At 37.8% G+C, this 22,534-nt stretch overlaps 2 protein-coding genes across 3 annotated transcripts; both read left to right on the top strand.

Annotated features, from left to right (window-relative positions):
- Positions 1–6,868: 6,868 nt before the first annotated feature.
- Positions 6,869–16,772, top strand: LOC119190886 (E3 ubiquitin-protein ligase MYCBP2-like). The gene is made up of 13 exons (XM_037444151.1): positions 6,869–7,010; positions 7,785–7,843; positions 8,140–8,234; positions 8,685–8,784; positions 9,900–10,076; positions 10,641–10,833; positions 10,918–11,064; positions 11,322–12,260; positions 12,588–12,693; positions 12,962–13,074; positions 14,807–14,992; positions 16,186–16,380; positions 16,549–16,772. Exons 1-13 carry the CDS (start codon positions 6,869–6,871, stop codon positions 16,770–16,772), a joined length of 2,676 nt encoding a protein of 891 aa, XP_037300048.1.
- Positions 16,773–17,397: 625 nt separating this feature from the next.
- Positions 17,398–22,533, top strand: LOC119190869 (E3 ubiquitin-protein ligase MYCBP2-like). 2 transcript variants are annotated; one of them, XM_037444072.1, is made up of 8 exons: positions 17,398–17,546; positions 17,650–17,885; positions 18,065–18,196; positions 18,431–18,654; positions 20,973–21,203; positions 21,370–21,485; positions 21,761–21,948; positions 22,482–22,533. In XM_037444072.1, the coding sequence occupies exons 1-5, from the start codon at positions 17,456–17,458 to the stop codon at positions 21,001–21,003; spliced, it is 714 nt and encodes a 237-aa protein (XP_037299969.1). In that variant the 5' UTR covers positions 17,398–17,455; the 3' UTR covers positions 21,004–21,203; positions 21,370–21,485; positions 21,761–21,948; positions 22,482–22,533. The 2 variants fall into 2 exon arrangements, with proteins under 2 accessions (XP_037299969.1, XP_037299968.1); XM_037444071.1 differs by lacking the exons at positions 20,973–21,203; positions 21,370–21,485; positions 21,761–21,948; positions 22,482–22,533 and adding an exon at positions 20,249–20,458.
- Position 22,534: the final 1 nt, after the last annotated feature.

Genomic DNA, 22,534 nt, shown 5'->3' with positions numbered 1-22,534 from the left:
TAAAAAGAATATGTTATTCTGTTTTTCCATTTAAGTGACATTAGGTAAAGGACAAAAATTACATACAATTATCATTAATTAACATCATAATCATATTTACAATATAATATATTTAGTTAATAAGAAGATAGAAATTATTTTTTTGCCAGATTCCATGGCGCTTGGTTTCTGTCGTCTCGCTATTTACTATTGATTATAGAAAATAATTTATAACTACTGACGTAGCCGCTAACGACATTTAAAATTTTATTAAATACTTGCTGCTATTTTGTATTATAATTTGTTGCTTTTTTATGCAAAATTTCTTACGGCCAATATTTTTCAGTATGTTAAATGAAAATTAAATCCTAGGGAATCAAATCATACTAAATAAAGTATTTTTGTGTACGTTTTCATAAAGTATTGACTTTTATTACCCGAAATAATGTACAATACTCAAATATAAAGTAGACGTGGCAATATTTAATGCCAATAATACTACTCTAAGAGAATTCGTACGGGCGACAACATCACACTTTCAGACAGAAATACACTCATATACACTGCATATTAGCACTAATCTACAAAGTGACCAAAAAATCGCAAAATTTAAACCGGAATAGTTTGCGAAAATATTCTTTATTCGTGTATGATACGTTTTGGCATAATGTTAATAAAGTTGAACTGCTAAGAACTTAGATATATATTCATTCTTCAATTACAATCTGGTGGTGGAATATCGATACTAATCGTAATCGAAATCCGTCTGAGGTCCAATGATTGTCCATCGCTGTTGCCATATTGAAACCCCGACGTTGGGCGTGGTGCCGTCATACTAATCAAAGCCTAATAAATGTCTCTAACTGTGGCTGGGGCGGGTGGGCGTTGGACTGACCGCCGGCTTGTGTTCGCTATTCAATTGAGACTGTTTCGGCATTTGGTGAATAGCAGGGAATATACCAAAGCTTTGGTTTCAATTCAGTCGTAGGTACACTTTGTAAATCCGTACTAAGTGAAGATTACTAAGTCCACATCGAAAAGTATCCTCTAATTATATCAATTCCTCCAAAATAATGTTCTCGTCAGTTTATTGTATAGTTTTTGTTATCTTCATAACATCGCGGATTGGATTAGTGAAGCTGTTTGATATCATTTCTGAGTATTTCTTTCTGGTAGAGTGAATTTATACGTCATAGTTGAAATAAATGCAATTTCATGTACGATGTTCACTGTGTACCGTTTATAAAACTTTTACCGATTAGATTTATGTCATAGCGTCAGCTGTTCATGATATTAAAAGCTTATTGTTGAAAGTTGAAACTTTACACATAGTTGATGAGCAAGCATAATAATTATTTTTACTTTGCGTCTGTGCACTCGAGGGTAACATGACGTACTAATGAATATCAGGAGGTATTGCTAAACAAGTAGTAGATTGGGCAAATTTGGAGTATATTATATTATATAGTATATTATGCTACTACTATAATATTAGTATATTATACTCCAAATTTGCCCTTAGTGTTCTTCTCAAAGAGTTTGAACACTTCTACGTTGCCTATCCCCAACCTTCCACATCGTGATTTTTAACAAGGCAAGGCATGTTTTAACCTCCACCGTCTTGTGTCGTGAAAAGTGTTTTTTCCAGTCTTGATTTTGATTTCTTTATACAAATTGAATAAGTCATGTTTTGCGGTTAGTTGTGTTAAATATTTACAACTATCTGTCATCATCTGTAACTAATTACAATGAAAAGATTATGTGTTACAAGTTAAGGATTTAAAACACGAAACATTTTAAATCTATTCTAATAATATATAAAGCCCCGTGCTGTGTAAATATCACGAGTGGGTTGTGAAACCCAATCAGGTTTGTAATGTTTTCATAAACTGGACGTGTAAGCGAAATAGCTCAGCGGATTTTGGTACCGGTCGGCTGTCACCACTCGCTGTATGCTCTACATTTTGTAACATGTACCATATTACAATAATACATGGACGATTTACATTGTTCACACTGACCATAATGAAATAAGACTTTCTCAACATCAAGTAGATACCTAACCATTTGCTTTCATTAGAGCATTATTGAGTAAAAAAATAGGATGTTTGAATATATTTATTGCGTAGATAAATGAGTTAACTTGTTCATTATGTATCAGTTGTTTAATTAATGTTTTTCTTTCTTAGTAGATGTCACTGTAACTGTTTATATTGATAAACCTTTGAACAGTTTCTATCGAATTTCAAGTTAATAAGTTGGTTGTAACGTTGTGACATTGGAAAGTTTCATTAAGTGTAAACTAAATGGCCCTAAAACGGTGACATAATATCGATAATAAAATATCGAATACCTACCATTATAAAATTTTCGAAAATTCAGTAGTGGAAAGAGACATCAAATTTCTTTGAGACAAAATTCTAATATTGCATGAAGCTTAAGATCAGGTGACGTGTAAAGCGATGTGTAGCGGAAATCAGACTGACCGAGTTGCAACGACGATGTGTGTATCTTAGGATGTGACGTCGAGCTACTATATTAAACAAACAAACGTTCTGACATGATAGTGACTAGTCAATAATGGAACATTACTCGAATTCAAAATTTTATTAAAATATGTTTTATGTTGTTTTAACCCTTCTTCAATTGTTCGATATTACGATAATAAGTATACGTATTAGTATTTAAACATTTTTGTTAGTACAACAAATTGTCATGTTATTTGTCCGCCAGGTGGTCGTACAAAGATTAGAGGAGAGTGCACCGCGGCCAAGCCGCGCGACGCTAGCGGCGTATGAACACGAGCCCATCCCCGACGCGCCCTACCAGCCAACCCTCAAGGAAACCATGAGCTTCCAAGCGATATCGATGATGAAGGTAGCTTTTACTGTACTTTTTAAGCCATTAAATTGTTTAGCACTGGCGAAGGATGAAGTCTTCCGACAGGGAAGCCGACACAACATATAGGTTTGTACTAATATGCACAAATGCGGTCTGCAAATCATTCCAATGATAAATTATATTCTACATACAACATGACATGGATACCGACGGGTATCGGGTTATAAAGAATCTTCGCCAATGTTGTTTACATGTACGAAAGGTATTCCAAGAATTTTTAATAGTGTAATGCAGTTCTCAAGTTGCGCGGAAAATACAAGAGGAAGCATGCAAGAATTCCTTTGTTGTACTGTTTTTAATATCTATTGGTGCCTCAATTTTTTTTGATACATTCCACCTTTTATTAAATACTTAATAATATAATATAAAGCGACGTCGGAACAGTCGGAGCATAAACTAAACAAGGAAATATTAATTTCTACGTATTGAACTCATTTTGACAGAAAAATAAACTGAAAATGAATAATGAGTATAAGTAATTAGCCAGAAGGTGTATATATATACTGATGCAAAAATGGTTGTAAAATATTTTCTGATTATGATTCGTTCTGCAAGAGACTAGCTGATATTATAGTCGACTCTTAAATCGGCGTAGAAATTTAATAACTGAAGTGTTGCCAGAGGTATCTACAAGAATTTTAATCATCGACATTTTTAATGGTACGTTTGGAAATTTACAGGTTCATTGTAAATATATAAATATTCAATATACGTTAATCTATTAATGTCACCCCAAACTTGGCGCCACGCATTATTATTATCGGTTAATAATATCGCGCATTTGCATTCGTGAAAATGATCTGATCGATTTGATTCCAAGGAATGAAGAATGATATTATTGTAGGTTTGAACTTAATAATGCATAGAAACTTATAAGAGTTTTGGAAACGTTTATATAACACAGGACCGTGTACTTGACAATAATAAAATATTTTGAAGTCCGCACAAAATATACTAAAACCTTTCCTTTTTATCGATAGGCTCAGCACTAAGGTTCAACTGGCAATATTGTCGTATTTACAGTTATTAAATTATTCCGCCGGATTAAAAAAACTCAAGTATAGAATAGGTTAGGGTTGGGACGTTGGACTCATATTATTTGCGTTACTTACAATCAAGTAATTTTCAGTATTATTAAAAATGTTATTATTCGGGATGGACTTCCATACTCGGATGAGCATGCTCCTTTAAGGTAAATAAGACAAACTGTTTCTAATCACAAGCTATACCATCGTCAGGCATACCAGAACTTCTCGTTTGAGGAATTGCGTCTAGCGAGCGGCAGATGGGGCGAGTCATGTCCGAGCACGTCTGCGTTCGTGATCAACGGGTGCGTGCCGGTGGAGCGGCTGACGGTGCGCGTGCAGCCAGACGGCTCGTACGCCGCCGCGTGGACGCCGCGCGCGCCTGGCGTCTACATCTTCAGGTGCATGCTGGACGACTTGCCCGTGCCACAGGTACTCACTTATTATTTATGATTTCAAACACACAGCAATTGTTTAGGAGTTGTTTAAAATTTGCTGGTGAAATAGATTATACTAAATAGTAATCCACAACCTGTAGACTCCCATTGCTAGGTATAGGACTCTTATATCATGCAATCTTTTTCGGTCTCGAGCCCATCGCATCTAGGTTCCACCCACGATCCTTACAGTGTCGTCCACCCATCTTGCCGCTGAACGGCCTACGCTATGCTTGCCTTGTCTTAGCCACCACTCAATTCTTACTCTTCCTGTCATCGCGTCGTCTAGCTACATGTTCTGCCCAACGCCATTTGAGTTCCATAGCGAATCGTAATCGTATATCTCGAACTTTTGTTCGTCGTCGGATTTCATTGTTAGGGATTTGATCTTTTAATTTAATGCCAAGCATAGATCATTCTATAGCCCTTTTTGTGACACCCATTTTGTGCAAAACATCGCATGTGAACGTCCAGGTCTCGGCAACATATATCATGGTGGTCAGAACGCATTGGTCAGAAACGCATAATCTTTGTCATTCCGTGTCGGATGCAAATGTGTTGTTAAGAGTTTAGTTTAAATACAATGCCTGAAGATATGACATAATTATTGTGTTTCTGTTATAATTGTTTACCTTTATTACCTACCCTGAGGTGCACAGTAATAAATCTATTTAATGATTTATAGCATATCGTTTGCGGGCACTTTAATATTTAGCGAAACCATTTAAATATTCAATTTTGATCATAAAATTTTAAAACGCTTGTGTTTATGTAGGTATCGGGATGAGCTATTGATACTACTTCGAGGATATTGTGGTCTCAATTGTCTATGAAATAGAAAATGAATAATATCCTTAATTTCCCAGGAGTTGACAATAGAAGTGGCAGAAGTGGTAACCGAAGGGCAAGCGGAACGTAGCTTGCAAGCTTGCGGAGCGGCGCCGTCGTCTGCTCCGTCAAGCTGCGTCGCTCCATCACGCTGTTCAGTGCGGGGCTGCGAGTGAGGGCCAGCCCGAGCTTGCAAGCGGAGGAGATTGGCCGAGTGCCGCCCGGAGAGACTATTGAATTCGTTGAAGAGGTACATCATTAATGAAACTTGTCACGTCTTAATTCCAAACTAAGTAGGTATTGTCTCGAATAATCTTTACGATGTATGAAATTTATATTATTATACTCAGGACCTCATTTAAACCACATCTGTCCCAAATGGCGAAATACCTTTGCATAAGGTATAATAATTATTTTCAGCGACAAATCTAATTATGAATATTTTTTAAAATCAAATAAGGGTAAACGTACAAATGCAGGTGTCAGCATCGACATCGCTTTGCGCTACTTTTGCAAGCTAAATATGGAAATCCTACTAGAGTACGAGCCGGTTATCTTCAACTACTATGTAACGACACAGGAACGGTTATTTCTGCACGTCTGGTAACTTTTGCACTCGTGCTGTGTTCATTTACCAGATTTTTCAATATACTCTACTAATTCAATTAGTGACGTAACAATCGTGAACATTCTTCCGAGTTGTAATTGAATTTAATTAGTTCGTTAGTAGTACGATAACGTGGGCAATAAGCATTTCAGCTTAAATTAGGTTTTTTTTTATCTATTGTTACACACAACATTTATTCGGTGTAATGAATAGCTATAAATGATTTTAGTCGATAAATAAAGTCATACATTTTTTCAAAGAAATAACGAAAATTCACGTGTTAAAAAATACTTAATGTGCTTGAAGGTGGTTAACAAGGACGGCACATGGGTCCGTCTGGGGCCGGATGCGACGCGCGCGTTCGCGGACGACTGCGCCGTGGCGTGGTGCCTACAGTACCACCGACACCTCGACAAGGCGCTGCTATTACCTCTCGAGCCCACCAGCCCTCAGGTACTCTGTCATATACTTAAAAGCTTACAACAAGTACGACAAGTTCGACTGTAGATAGATGTGTACGATATTTTGGTCAATAGTTAACTACCACACTACACTACTTACTACGTACTTTGTTACCTGTATGACCCGACATAATCGTTGTTTTTAAGCTTTTGCCTACCAAGAACAAATGAAAGATTATTTTACATGATTGTATGTAAATACCGCTGCAAAAATACCCTAAAATATATTGTGAGACCGTTGGCGAGCTTTAAAGAAAATTCAATACGTGAGTTAACCAGTGCAAAATATGTATATTACATGCACTAGACAAACCACATATTTTAATATTGCATAGATGGAGTTGAAACCCTACAACTTGTTTAACTTACATACCCTTAGATCTGAAGTTATGCGAAAGCTAATATTACAAAGGCAACATCGTGAAGAATGTGATATGCAGTATGGAAACTTTGGATTCTCCAATACGGGTATTAAGTTGGTGTATGCTGTATCGGTTTTCATGATTGCACCAATTACATGTCACTGATTTAATATATGTATTAATATGCTCGCCCTCCATTACATGGCACCTTACATAGCTGGCGGAATGAGTATGTGACAACACCTCTGCTTATCCTTGCAAACAGAAAATGTGGGATACTATATCATTATGGAAACTTTGTTCGTGTTTTTGGGACGAATGCGCCGGTATGTGGAGTGGTTTTGGTGATCTAACCGGCGATATCGCCTCGTGGGTTCCTTCCAGCGATGACATTCCATCTGTAACAGAAGGTACGAGCCAAATTACATTATCATATAATAGCTCTTATGCGTGTACTTTTTAATATTTTTACTGCACTATTTTACGTCATAGAATATGACAAAAAATTACACAACTAAAACTAGATAAACGGCATGCCATTTTTACCAGTCAGTGTGAATTCACGATATATGTTGGCCACTGATATCAGATGCATGGTAAGCAACGTCACAAACTAAATTAAGAAACCTCAAAAATATTAATTGTTAAAAATATTAAAGAGTGTAATAAAAAAAAATGGTTTCCGAATTACCGTCACAGAAACTTTTTTTAGACAGAGTAACTAATATATCCATTGAAAAGTAGTATTTAGTAACAATATTGTGACTTTAGGGCTTTGTACCTGTAAAGGAACCCTTGTAGGATCACTTTGTTGTTCGTTTGTCCTTCTGTCAATACTTTTTCTTAGATCGCATAGACGTATCAAGTTGTATTTTTTACATCTCTACGGTATGGTTAGACGTCACGTTATGATGGGACTAATAGAATTATGTTTTGCTAATACAAAAACCCCGTGTAAATTTTCATTTCTTTTTTTATTTATTTTTTTTATATCGAAGGGAATAAAAATCGTATTTGAAAAAATACATGTGCAGTAAGTAGATTTCAAGATTAAAATTCGACAAAGTGTTTCACTCGTAAAAAGGCATTTTTTAAAGACTGCCTTTTGCTTTGCAGCTTCGCGTGAAAGGTTTTCTGGGATGAATGAAAATATACTTATTTTCTTTCATTGTGTTTGTTTTCAGAAGTGACTTGTGCTGATGACAGCAAATTCGCTTTACCGAATTGCGACCGTCTCACAGAAGTACGTATTTATTATAAGTGTCATTACTCTGATATTTTAAAGCATTATGTAATATGATTGTGTATGTATAAAGATCTAATATTATACTAACAAAAAAGTTCAGTTAATTATTTTATTTTGGTTCGGTAAAAATTATCGAACACAATTTAAAGTGACTTAAATAGAAACATTAGTAAGTGCAATGTAGATACGTCATATTTGCTTATATTTCATTTTCACTTCTTTGAATATTAAAACTATATATAGATAGTATTTGTGGACAATAATCGTGTAATGAATGTTGATGTGGCTTGCAGATTGACCTGTCGGAGGCGACGTTCCCGTTTGGCTTCGTGCCGATCAAGCGGGCCAGGACCGGCAGCAATGAAATGAGTTCTTCTCAATCCACGAAGTAATTCTTGTTTTGAATAATAAGTTTTCTATGGTAGTCAACCCACGATATAAACATCTACAGCTTGTATGTGCCAGCCCGACCGAAAACCTACGTGAATTGTCAGCGTCCCGTTGTATTATGTATGGCGAATGACATTTCCAATAGCACAAACACTCCTCCCCCTTCTCTGGTCATTCAAAAACGACTTAGCTGATAATAAAATAACATTTTATACAATCTTAACTATGATACATATTCCCGACATTTTAGATGTGTTTTGATTATTTTACCGCCTTACAAAATTATATTGATTGGTTTATTCTCGGGATCGGAAAGAAAATTAAGTTGGAATAGTATATTTAAATCTGACGTTACTATTACCTATTACGGCATTTTGCATTATGTACACAATCCTTGGTATTAAGATTAACAAACACGCATATAAAAGACGTTCCACGTTTGTTTCAGAAGGATACAACGACGCAGCAACGGCAATAGTGAAGAATGGTGGTCAGCGAGCAAACAACGTTGTAGTGACAATTATAGAGACGTCAACACTATACTCGAGGTGAGACAACGTTTGTCCAGTTACTACCTATCTATTTAGTTTCCAGTGGCGAAGCGTCCATACAAGCCGATTCCTACCGGGTTACCTTTTGTAAATTAATTAAAATAATAAATGAAAGACATAATTATATAACTGGAATAATAATAGTATATTGAAACAAGTCATCTTATACTTATTCCATTAAATCAATACTTCATCGATTACGGTACATAGTTCATATTATAATCAATTTGTAAAATCGTAACTCGCGCGCAGTGCTCGCGCCTTATAGTGTTCGAAGTGAACCCGGCCGCGGATAGCTTTCCTCACGATATTGTTGTCTCTTTCACTCGCAGCGCGGTGTCTTTGTCTAATTTTTTGGAAGTGACGTAAAAATACATGTGTGCGTGCGTGTATGTGTACTTCAGGGTAACCCGAGAATTTGCGGCTTAATTTTGGGCCATTGGCGCGAAATTTTTTAATAATTTAGAATGTATAATTAGTGTTTGTGTATAGTGTGGGTTATTAATTTTTGTTGGGCTCTTTTAGATAAGTACCTATGTTCAAAATATGTGATTGTTAAATTTAGAGTTTAGACATAATGTTTATGTTAGAAGGAAATTATTATGTATTATGATATTTTACTGATTTTCATTTATTGTGAACAGCGTATTACATGATAATTGTAGAATAAAATATATTTCCTCGGGTTACCTTTTGAAAATTTTCACCCTTCGCCACTGTTAGTTTCTAATAAATTAACAGAGATGCATGAGTTTCGTTATATTAGCAGATCTATCAAACCAGTGAATTTTATACTATAGTTAACTAGAGTTTAAAATAATAAATAAATACATAAATAAAGAGCAACAATATGTTGCTATAGATAGCATTTGTACGGTGCTGTACCATGCTCGGAATCGCGTGTTATTAGATTCTTAATTTATTTGAATTCACAATAGATTTTGTGAACATCCAATCGACGCATTTACGTGTTTTTGTAATTTTATAATGGATTTTTGCTCCTGCCTTACAGTTATCAGCGAATCAGTCTTAAGAATTAAGTTAGAGAGGATAGTCTCGTGCATATGACATTATTGTACAAAAAGCGTCTTACATTGTTGTTTGTCCGGTAGACGGAGATTGTACCGGAGTCACAGGAAGTAGCTGAAGAAGGCCAAGTAGAAACGACAATCGATGTGGCTGAAAACAAGACCGGCAGTCGCCTTGCGCAAACCGGCACGCAGACTTCGCCCGACAGCGCCGCCGACGAAGCCGTCTCACGCGTACATTTTTTCACTGCTACCTCGAAGGTTTTTATACAAATGTTTTAACTTACATGTGCTCCACGAGGAGTTCGAAATGATGTAAAATTACTTGCATCACGTAGGAAACGTCACAATTAAGCTTTACATAGTTCTTAGATATCTGTGCAAAATAAATGATAAAGGCTTCTTGGTTATTTTACAGGTATATAACTGTTTTATAACACAGATGAAAAAAATCTATAATGTATTTGTTTTGCCTATCTTTTACGTAGAGAAATAACTCATCAAAATAATTTTTAATCCTATTAACATGTTTTAAATGAAACAAAATTCATAATTTTTTTTTATATCAATAGTTATCATAAACTTTTTGCAAGTTACACAATTTCTTTGTTATTATGTTTTTTACCTAGTTATATGCCGTTTTATAAGGTAGGACTGTGAAAACACTTTTTTCTTTTTCCAAAAAAAAAAAACTTTTTGATTATGGTCAATCTATAATTGAGCGTGCAAATTCATTTTATAATATCGACTAAACAGATAAGTACATTCACAGTGACGTGAAAAATTGAATACGTTCTGGATATAAATATTTAATTCGTATTTTAGAATGAAGGCCTGGTAAGCACGAAGACCGCTGCTCGGGAGCGCTTTCCTCGAAACGCATACTATAAGCGTGCAGCCTCGCTCCCCCCTGCCCGCCCGCCCAGCGCCCACGCCCCTCTGCCTAAGAAACACGCAATCAGTCCAACACAGGCTGAGTGCCTGCGCGCCATATTCGCAGCTCTTTTGTGGCATGAAGGTGAATTAAGTATATATATTTTGAGACGCTCTGAGTAATATGCTTATTGATATGGATTCTTTTAAATTTGGTTGCTGTCTGCAGGCATAGTCCACGATGCCATAGCGTGTGCTGCATTCCTCAAGTTCCACCCGCAGCTGCCCAAGCAGGGTGCACGCGTTGTGACGCGACAACCGCATGACGTTCAGCCGCCGCGACACCAGCGACACTCCGTTGAAGTGTCCAATGCAGGTAAATGATATAAACGATATAGTTTCGTTTTTAACCGACTTTAAAAAAAGGAGGAGGTTATCAATTCGACGTGATTTTTTTTTATTGTTTCTATTTGTTCACGTTGAAGTTCAAATACTTAAACTAATACTAAATTAGTTATTTTCAGATATTTACAAAACATTTAAATTTTTTTATATTGATTGAATATTGTGAAAAAAGTTTAAGAATATAAACTTTATTTTTTTGTTGCTAAAATACTGTATTTTTTCTAACAGGACAATACCTGCGTATACACCCTTCCACACTAGAATCGTTGACTCGTTCGGGTGTAGAAGCTACTACGAGTCGTATGCGCAAAACCGATCTTGATGCGCCGATACGAGAGGAGGAACCACATGCTAGTGCTTCGGCGCATTCGCAAGCTCAGACTAGTGCTCCAACGCAGTCAGCACCAGAAGCTACTGGTCTGACGCAGTCGCAATTAGAAGCTAGAGCTCCGACACAGTCGCAACCGGGAGCTAATGCAATGACGCAGTCGCAACCGCATGATAGTGACTCGACACAGTCCAAACCACAAGCTAAAGCTCTGGCGCAGTCAAAATCGGAAACTGCTTCCCCGGCACATTCGAAACCACAAGCTAGTGCTTCAGCGCAGTCAAAACTGGATACTAGTTCCCCAGCACATTCGAAACCAAAGGATAGTGCTCCGGCGCAGTCAAAATTGGATACTGGTTCCCCAGCGCATTTGAAACCACAGACTACTGCTCCGGCGCAGTCAAAGCTAGATACTAGTTCCCCAGCACATTCGAAACCACAGGCTGCTCCAGCACAGTTAAAACCGGATACTAGTTCCCCAGCGCATTCGAAACTACAGGGTCCTCTGGCGCAGTCAAAGCCGGATCCTAGTTCCTCGGCGCATTTGAAACCGCAGGCTAGCGATTCGGCGCAGTCAAAACCCGAGAGTAGTTCCCCGGCGCATTCGAAGCCGCAGACTAGTGCTCCACCGCAGTCACAACCTCAAACTAGCGCACTGGCGCAGGCTAAACCGAAAACTAGTGCCACAGAGCAGGCACAACCACATGACAGTGCCTCAGCGCAGACGCAAATGCAGACTGGAACCCCAGTGAAGTCGCAACCTAAGGATAGTTCTATGGCTGAGTCACAACATGAGGCTAGTACTTTCGCGCAGTCGCAACCGCACACCAGTACTGCAAGTAATTACCATTGTTCCTTTTCTACTATTTTAATGTTATAACGAAGTAATTGTTAATAGACTCATAAAACTATTCTCTTTAATATGTCCTTGAACCAGTAAATCCTATACAAAAAATATTTTTGTAATTAAGTAAAAATAAATGTTCTCTTTACCATACGTAAGTAGTTTCCAACCCCAATATTGTTGGGACTCTTCTGACTAATTTCTCCATACGAAAATCCGGCATTTATTCTTAAGAAGTAAGAGGACACTGAAGTTTTGCTTTACGTGATGAACTCTTCTGTCTATTCTTTGCGTATAAAACACTAGCCGCGATGTTGTCCAGGTACATCGTCCACGGTGGTGAACGTGCTGCCGCCTGCCATGCGCGCGCTCGTCGCGCTGTGGGACGCTCTGTACGATGCTGATCAGTTCGCCTCTGTTACGGACAAGTAAGTGTGATGCTTTATTTTTATTATATCATACATATTAGGTATAATTATTGCTGTATTAGTATTGTTATTTGTTAAGAAGACAGAAAGTGTTCTTCAACATATTGTATACTAGGACTCAAAACGTCGGTGTGTATCCTTACCAAGCGTATAACTGCGAACCTTTGACTGCCCGAGAGTTAATAACTATGGGATACTTTTTTCTTATAGAAACGTATAGTTGTAAAAAATTTAATATCTGTATTTCTCTTTATATTATAAATTTTAGGTTTCGAAAAGATATAACCGAGAGAAATGAAAATGAAGACATACGATCGACAAGTGGCATTCGGAAGAAGAGGGATTGGAAAACATCAACTTATTACAAATCGCCTTATTCAGGTATAATTTGCTTATAAAAAATTCGCAATACTTCAACTATAACATAATATTTATTCACTTTACTCGCCCGTTGTCATATTAATACATATTATTATTTTAAATATTTACTTAAGTGTGGAGTTTCTTAAATTTTTATTAAAATACTTGTATTAAGTGTCTTCTTCCTACAGATATTGTCTTGCCGTATCTTCTTACATTAAATATGGAAGTTTCCTTTAACACGAGATCCGTTTCCTCTATTCTAAATAGTAACATTATAGAATTACATTAACGGTAAAATAATAATTTGAATATCTTGAATAAACTATGAAAATTATTAAGCTATTCAACTTTGAACATGTGTCAAATCTATACTATTATAGAAAACTGAAGAGTTTGTTTGTTTGTTTGAACGCGCTAATCTCAGGAACTTCCGGTTAAAACTGAAAAATATTTTTATGTTGGATAGCCCTTGGTCCGTGGAGTGCTTATAGGCTATATATATATATCATCACTCTATGCCCAATAGGAGCGGAGCAGTAATGACTAATCTCAGGAACTACCGGATCAAACCAAAATTTTTTTTTTGTGTTGGATAGGCCTATGTTCCCGGAGTGCTATAGGCTATATATTTTGGCATCACGCTATGACCAATACGAGCGGTGGAGTAACGAAACATGTTGCAAAAACGGGGAAAATTTATTAGTTTTGAGAGCTTTGGTTGCGTGCGCTGCGTAAAGGATTAAAGTTATGCAACAATAATGTATGGCGGGATTGTTCCTCTTAAAAAGTTCTACAAAAATATATTATAAACAAAGTCCCCCGCTGCATCTGTCTGCCTGAACGTGTTAAACTCAAAAACTACCCATAGTATTAAGATGAAATTTGGTATGGAGACAGTTTGAGACCCAGGAAAGAACATAGACTCCCGGAAAAATATAGAGTGACTGTTATAACGGAAAACTTTAGCCCGAACAACTGTATAACGCGGGCGGAGCCGCGGGCAAAAGCTAGTAAAAAATAAAATGCGATCGCGAAATGACGTCACCGTGTGTAGCAGCGAACAGCGCAATAATACATACGAATTTTTATATGATGTATTATTTTGTAGAATACTTCAGGAATTCAAATTTGTTTTTCTTTCCAGTATTGTTAATAAATCAGTTATTACTAGAATTACGTAACGTTTTGACCATGATAGTTGGAGATAATTGGGTGGATCCATAGTAATATATGAGAATATACTGTGCGGCAATGGCGCATCTATATTTTGTAAAGATTTTCCTAGTAGTTAATGTTGTATAATAGCATGAAAATTATATTATAAAGCCCAAACTACCCTCCCATAACAAAACAGCATATTAGGCACTATGTATGAAAATTACGTTTACTATACGATGTTTCGGCTAAAAGAATTTCAACCAAAAACGTAATCTTGATCAAATACAAAAATATTTGGCAAAATTGTTCGCCATCTTGAATATTTTAGTTATTATAGATATGCGTTGAAGACCTGGAAAATTCCAATAAACCTTTTATTTTTTTAAATAATCAACAATGAATTTCACCATGATTGAATTTAAACTTAATGTCATTATGTGAAACCAAAATTAAAAAGAACACAGGGTCTTCCTTATTGCTGTATTAAAACAAAAAATATTACGCTGAATGACAGTGGTGTTGGTATACATTCCCGCATATTACGTAGTAACTGTCAGCAGTTGGATATAGTAATAAATAAGTTTTTGTCCAGTGCGTTGCGAGCTGTGCGCCGGCAGCAGCGTGTCGCCCCCACTGGCGGCGCACATGCGACACTCGCACGCCGGGTGCCGCGGGCCCACCACGCGCGGGTACGACCGCGCCGGCGTCTACCGCCGCGCAGACACGCCCGCGCCCGTCGACACGCCCGCCACCGCCTGCGGACAACTTGCACAAGGCAGTAGTATTTACTCCAATATACATATATATACATTATACACACTGTAAGGCAGACGGCGATGAACTTTATGAGAAATACTTTGTTTGATCTACAAATTGACTTAATGGGAAGCACCACACCCACCCACAATCAATAACTTTCACTGTCAAAGTATAGCTATGCACAGAAGTATACCTCGTGTTAGACATCTATGTAGAACATACATGTACAATGTAGGTTCGTTAACTGAAGGCACGTTCATAATACTCACATCTATACAATTTTAAACAGTATCTTAAAGAAATGTTTCATATTATTGTAATTGTATTTTTTTTTTATTTATTTAGAAACCTTACAGCTAATATACACAGGTAGTAAGAAAAAAAATATATATAATAGAAGGCCAATTACAAGTTTCCATGTATAGATAAATAACATTAAAATAATAAAAGAAAATGGTAGACAGTAAGTACATGCTATACAATTAGAAGGGACTAAGAGTAATGGAGAGAGAAAACTAGATGAAAAAACGGTCGCTCAATATTTTATTTAGTTTTGTGGTGCTCGTGGTGAACAGATCCACGTCCACATCCGACGCCACTGCGTTAAATGATCTGCTAGCTCTAACGGTAAAGGAGTTCTGTCGGTAAGCAGTGGTGGCTGATTGTACATACAGTAGTGTAGGTCCTCTTAATAAAGCTGACGGAGCACGCAATCCGACTTAGCAACTCCGGACAGTCTACTGCTCCGCTTGTTATACTGAGAAGGTAGTACAAGTCGGCTATGCGCCTTCGCTCGTATAAAGGAAGCATGTGGTATTTTTTGCAACGACTTATGTAATCGGGTAAGTATGTCCTAGACCGATATTATGAGTACCTCACAAACTTTCTTTGTATACCTTCAATACGATTAATGTAGAGGTTATACGTAGGATTCCATACTTGTGAGCAATATTCAAGGTGACTGCGAACAAAAGCACAATACAATATTTTAATAGTTTTTAAATTAATGAATTTACAAAAGTAAACTCAACAACACGGTTTATTTTATTTATTTTGATGATGCACGAGTAATGCGTTGTTATGGAATGTTTGTATCAGACACTACATATTATGTTAAAAATATGAATGTGTTATACGCGCGTCGCGCCAGCTTTAAATATCAACCTCTAAATATTATAATTAAAAAGTTGATTAATTAAAATTCTTAACCAGTTCATCAACTGTGGTACTTATACTGCGAAAAGTGCCGCGATAAGGGCTTAAAAGCGGCATCATGCGCAAAACTCAAGAGCAAGACAATGTCAGACGCACCGTATGATCGCATTGAGAATAACATGGAGGTCGATCATCACGTCGTCAAGGAAAACGCTCTGTTTCTACTCGAATTGGGGCCACTCAACAACTCTGGTAAATATCGAGAATATAACTTTTATTGTTCCAATGATATATGACAAACGTTATAACAGACTATCGATATAGACGATGTATGTATATTTAAGATGTTCAAAATAATTCAAAATAAGTTTTAAATTGGTATAGCAGTACCTTTTTAGTCTTATATTGTTGTTGTGGTAGAACCGTTAACATCATCGCCATGGCATGAGAGCGCATCTCGCAGCCCTCCCACGCCGCCGGGCAGCGTGTGGCAGCCTGCGCCTCCGTTCCAGTGCCTTGCATCCTTGGGAGCCGCTCCTCGAACGAACGTCACTGAAACAACAGCGCGATACCACTCCCTAGGCCGACCACCCCCACCGCCTGTTGCACCCCTGGCAAGTGTTATGATGTTACTTAGGCTTTAGAAATCGTTGCCAGTATTATCTGTTATCGAAATGTATTTTATGCAAAGAATATTTAGACTTCGCATAGTTGCGCTATCGGGTGGTTCTTGGCCCATTGCATTATGCGGGTGAATTATAATAATTAATAATAATAATATCAGCCCTGTATTATATACTTGCCCACTGCTGAGCACGGGTCTCCTTTACTACTGAGAGGGATTAGGCCTTAGTCCATCACTCTGACCTAGTGCGGATTGGTAGACTTCACACACATTCGAAATTCCTATAGAGAACTTCTCAAATGTACAGGTTTCCTCACGATGTTTTCCTTCACTGTTAAAGCGAACGATAAATTCACAAAGAATACACACATGATTTTAGAAAAGTCAGTGGTGTTTACCCTTGGGATTTGAACCTGCGGACATTCGTCTTAGCAGTCCGTTCCACACCCAACTAAGCTATCGCCGCTCTTTAATGATTAATAATTTTAATAATTATTGATGAATAACAAAACTTATTAACACAAGTACACATAGGTAGTCAGACGGTATACTTTCGAATATAATGTTTATGTGATGTATCAGATGTAAGAATCTTATGAATAAACTACTATGAATATCTAAAGTACATAATATTTGTAGCAGACCACGTACGCAACGGAGCCAAGTGGGTCGCAGTGGCCGCGGGTTCACCGCTCGGTGTCGATGGGCCAGGCGGGTGATCGCGATCTTGTCAACGCTGCGCAGCCAACGCTCGAACCGATCTCACTTCTGGAAGAGCAAGATACATTGAGTGGTATGACATCGGAGATAATACCCATGAAATGCGCTAGTTTGAACGTAAATTGGAAGGTGAGCGTTGTAGGAAAAAAGAGTCGAAATCTCAAATTTGTGCGCAGGCGCAGGGTCGTCACTTCTAGCGCAGCCTAGTGCAGCGCTGCAGCGGCTAGTGAACTGCGGCGACATGGCTGCCGGGTGTTCAGTGTCTGCATTCGAGCCGCCTCGTCTAGATCTCGAGGCTTTAATCAACAATCCAGTGTTCTCTTTCGTACTGTCGAAGAGAGAATTACAGGCTTACAGACAAAAGATGGACGCAACTATACGCATAAACGCTGTTCGTCAATACGCTTTCGAGGTAACAATATTTATACATAACATAATACGATATAAATCGTTTAGGGGTGTTTTGTTTAGTTTATAACATAAATGATTTGGCTTTAATTATATAAACGTTTATTTGCTAACGCCGGAATATAAACGGCAAGCCTTAATATAAAGCTTGTTTTGAAAGAATTGCATTAACTTGATTTACAGGCGTTAAATTGGCTGCTTCGATCAGCCACGCAGATAACGTGCGTACATGATGTTATGTGGTGGTTTTGCGCTGCGCTTGATAAGTACTCGCGCATCGCGCCTCCTCAGATGCTTCTCGATGAAGCTAAAGAGGTAAACGATTTGATCAGTTTTAAGGTCAGTTTTCTTTTATATCCAAAAATTGTAATTTTAGAGTACGCGAGGTTTCTAATTTATGCTATTGTTCGGCAGCTCAGCTGATCAAATTTTGACTATGTGTCGATACAATAATTTGAGTTCTTATGCGATACCGATTTTAGCTCAACTAAACTTAACTTACTTAAACTAACTTAAAATGATAATAATTGAAGTACCTGTTATAATCAGCCTGTCGGTAACGAAAATGCTCGTATATCGACCCCGACGGCGTCCTCGTCAGCGATCTGTCCGGGTGGTACATCGGCCCGAGGCGCGCGCGCAGCTTTCCACGCGTTCCTGGGGTCGGTGAGCGCGTTAGCACCGTCTCTGCTCGCAGCCAGCGCCGCCGGCCTGCAGGCGGTGCGCTGTTGGGCGCTGCACTACTCGCCGCATGACCGAGCGTTTTTGCACCGGTTAGCTATTTTTATATTGTACTAGCTTCCGCCCGCAGCTTCGCCCGCGTGGATTTCGGGTTTCAAAAATGGAGAAGGTGCTCAATTTGTCGGGATGTTTTTTTAATTTATGGTGGTATGCAGGTGGTCCGATTGTCCGGTCAGGGTCTGATGATGGGATCCTGGTGAAATCGAAGGAACTTTTAACCATTAAGGTTGCACACGAAATGACGGAAGCTTAAAAATGGAGTAACTTCTCCCCTTTTTCCCAACATTTTCCATCACTGCTATGCTCCTATTAATTGTAGCGTGATGAAAAGTATACTATAACCAGCTCAGGAGTATGAAAAATAATTGTACCAAGTTAAGTTAAAATCCGTCGAGTAGTTTTTGTTTCTATAACGGTTATACAGACAGACAGACAAAAATTTTAATAATCACCCCCAGTTATTTTGGAAATATATTTCATGTACAGAATTGACCTCTCTACAGATTTATTATAAGTATAGATATGCAAAAGTAGCTCAAAAATTGTCCATAACGAAAACATGCATTTTAAAGTAAAACAAAAGAAATAATATCGTGAAGCCAACCAAATAACTAATGATATATTAAATTTTGTGACTGTTCGAATTTAGTCGGGTCCGCGATATCACTTTTGTTGAGTTTCAGAACGCGACATTACATTATTATATTCTGTGCTCCAACGCACACTGCTTTGATGTTAGGAACACACCTACATTGCTTAGACAACAGTGAACTTTATACAATAGCAATAAAGCTCAAATTGACTCTACGTATTAGTTAGAAAACGTTTGTATGGGAAATAGAAAAATGCTGTTTTGAGGATTTTCCCGGCAATTATTCGAATTTTTCTCACCTTTTAAATCTTCCCTAGACCTCCACGAATAATTCAAGACCAAGATAAGATAAATCCGTTCAGCCGTTCTCGAGTTTTAGCGAGACTAACGAACAGCAATTCATTTTTATATATATAGATTTTAGTCATTTATGAATTTAGAGAAACACAAAACAAAAATAATAGTTACTTTTTACCTTGAGGATTTAAGGTATGCAACAATAAATTTTATGCCACTTTAAGCGTAAAGAACAAAATAACATAGGTATTCTTCGTAATTTTGCAACAAATCAGTAGTTTGGCCTATGACAAGACCATGCACGGTGGCCTTCTTTAAAACGGTCTGATTAAACACGGAATAGCCGTGTATAAAATCATAATTAATATCACCCAAAATCCTTCCAAAACAAGTATTCTCCATCGTTAATCTTTCGATATCTGTTATATATTTGATTTACTATACTCTGAAATTACAACTTCCTATTTTTAAATACAAGATGTCGCAGTTTTTTAACTACAATGCAACAAAATAATATTTTGTTCTTGAATCTTGAGTGAAATTTTAGTTTCGTATGTTATATTTCAGAACACTACATTTGTACGACTAACATTTATTGTGCTCCAGACATAACGGCTAATTCTGAGATCAACTAGTTTATGCTATTGTTTTTTTTTATTTGTCAAATTACCCTGAGCACATGCATGTTTATAACTAACATAAACACAACGTGATTTGTTAACGCTGCATTCGGATAGCTCCCAAGTGTTCAGCGTCATCAGTAAGATATTGTCTCATCCCGAAGACGGAGCTTACGAAGAAGGCGTAATGTGCGCTCTGCACGAGAGCTTCCATAGCTTTCTTAATAAGGTATTGTAGTTCTAATCTATTGGAATTCGTTAGAATCACTGATGCTAGATCTCTCATATGTGAGAGTCAGCCGGGATAGGTACCACCGCAATGTCTATTTCTGCCGCCAAGCAGCAGTGTGTAACCACTGTTTTGTTCCGGTTTGAAAGACATTGTGGTGAGTGTAACTACTGGTCATAAAAAGACTTAACATCTCATGTCTTAGGATGGCGAGCGCAGCGGAATATCGTACAATATTGTTGAAATTTAAGGTATTGGGATGGTGTTTCTACTGTTTATGGGTGGTCGTATCGCTTACCATCAGGTGTACGGCAAGCTCGTCTCGTCATTCAAAGTAATAAAAATCTATCATGCGGAATAAAGATTGTTAAATTTCTGATGTGTTTTATTATAGAAAAATTTCAATTAAAGTTGTAACATTTAATCGATAGTATTTATATTGCTGTTAATGTTTTATTTATATATGTATTATAAATTTTAACCAATGTGGGTTTAATGATCCCACACTGGCATACATATATGAACTTCATAAATCCTTGTTGATTTACAAGCCGCCAATACCAGAATCAAATATCAAAACTTGTGAATCACACGCATCATTTCATTTTGTAGGAGAGCTATGTATGGAGTTGCCAAGACGTGACTGGTTGGTGCGACATCTCGGTGTCATCGCGACAAGGCATGGCCGGTTCACTTACAGACGGCAGCACAGAGACTTTCTGGGAGTCAGGAGACGAAGACAGGAACAAGGCCAAATGGATACAAGTGTCGTACCCGGGCGGGACTAACAACGATCGCCCTCATATCATATGCGTGCACATTGATAATACAAGAGACACAGTCGTAAGTTGAACAAACTATAAAAAACGTTACTGTGCGGTACAAAGACTTTAAGTACCGAATATTAGTTCATAAAATATCGGCCACATTTAGAAACTGACAATAATGTTGAATATAAACTATCTGTGTTTAAGAAATTAGTTTATAGTTTGTATTCGTTTTGTTCTAGAACAAGACTCTGCTGGTTTCGTTCTTGTATAGCAGTGGTTCGAGCGACATGATCCACATGTAGGGATATCGAAGTAGATCCCAAGACGGCCGCTTGGATCTACTATACTTTGCCAAGTATGTTTATATAGTTATTAGTAAAATACTTTTATGCCCCTGTTTTTTTATGAGTGCGATATCACGCTGGATTTCATACACGAAATGACACTTAATTATTATAATACTAAGTTATAAAATAAAATTTTAAATTTTCTTTTATATGTCTATGCTCAATTTGAAACGAATTGTTATCGTTGTGGGGTGGAAAGTGAAAATATGCTGTAGCGTGACGTGCGCTCACATTATGGTTTGCATACGAATTCGGAGTGTGTGCTCGATGTCGTAATCTATAGGGGTAGCGAGTGCATCGCTTCGCGTCCGGTGCGAGCTGCGTGGCCCTGAAGCAGCGGTGCGTGTGCGCCAGGTGCGAGTGCTGAGTGCGCCGGCGCCGCTCGCCAGCGCCGCCTGCACTAACGCAGGCGTGCTGCATGACCTTTCCGAGGCTGACACCTTAAGAGTTTTCCGGCTGCTAACGTCACAGGTGCTTATAACCTATTATACTACATACATACATACATACATAACATCACGCATTTTATCCCCGAAGGGGTATGCAGAGGCGCAACTATGGCACCCACTTTTCGCCAAGTATGTTCCGTCCCATGATGTGATAGGGGGCGAGCCTATCGCCATATCGGGCACAAATTCCAGACTCCGGGCTGATACTGAGCAGAAAAACCCAAATATCACTTTGCCCGACCCGGGATTCGAACCCAGGACCTCAGAGCGCTATTGTACCGGACGTGAAATACAACTACGCCACCGAGGCCCTATTATACTAATACTATTGATATTTCTATTATCAACACCTGGTGTTCACTTTTTTATACTTTCATAGATTGACGAAGCTGCTACATATCAGAATCACTGTTTAATTTAATTACCTACTTGTTTGATAAATAAATTTGATTTAATTACGTTTACAAATAAATAAACTTATAAATCACTATTCATAATTGCGCAAGAATTTGCAACTTTGTACTTTGTCCTAAACAATAATTATTGTTCGAAAAGGTGTTCGGCAAACTGTTGGATTGGGACCGCAGCGGCAGTGACTCGGGAGCGGA

This window comes from Manduca sexta, chromosome 27, assembly GCF_014839805.1.
Source record: "Manduca sexta isolate Smith_Timp_Sample1 chromosome 27, JHU_Msex_v1.0, whole genome shotgun sequence".
NCBI lineage: Eukaryota > Metazoa > Arthropoda > Insecta > Lepidoptera > Sphingidae > Manduca > Manduca sexta.
Note: the sequence above shows the minus strand (reverse complement) of the source record. Positions and strands in the feature narration are given on the sequence as shown.

Coding starts and splice junctions, on each gene's coding strand:
- LOC119190886 (XM_037444151.1), top strand. CDS start 6,869: ATGTGGGATACTATATCATTATGGAAACTTTGTTCGTGTTTTTGGGAC. Junction 8,785..9,899: donor ACGTCAACACTATACTCGAG/GTGAGACAACGT, acceptor TTTGTCCGGTAG/ACGGAGATTGTACCGGAGTC. Junction 12,694..12,961: donor TTCGCCTCTGTTACGGACAA/GTAAGTGTGATG, acceptor TATAAATTTTAG/GTTTCGAAAAGATATAACCG.
- LOC119190869 (XM_037444071.1), top strand. CDS start 17,456: ATGGGCCAGGCGGGTGATCGCGATCTTGTCAACGCTGCGCAGCCAACG. Junction 17,886..18,064: donor TTCGTCAATACGCTTTCGAG/GTAACAATATTT, acceptor CTTGATTTACAG/GCGTTAAATTGGCTGCTTCG. Junction 18,655..20,248: donor GACCGAGCGTTTTTGCACCG/GTTAGCTATTTT, acceptor GCATTCGGATAG/CTCCCAAGTGTTCAGCGTCA.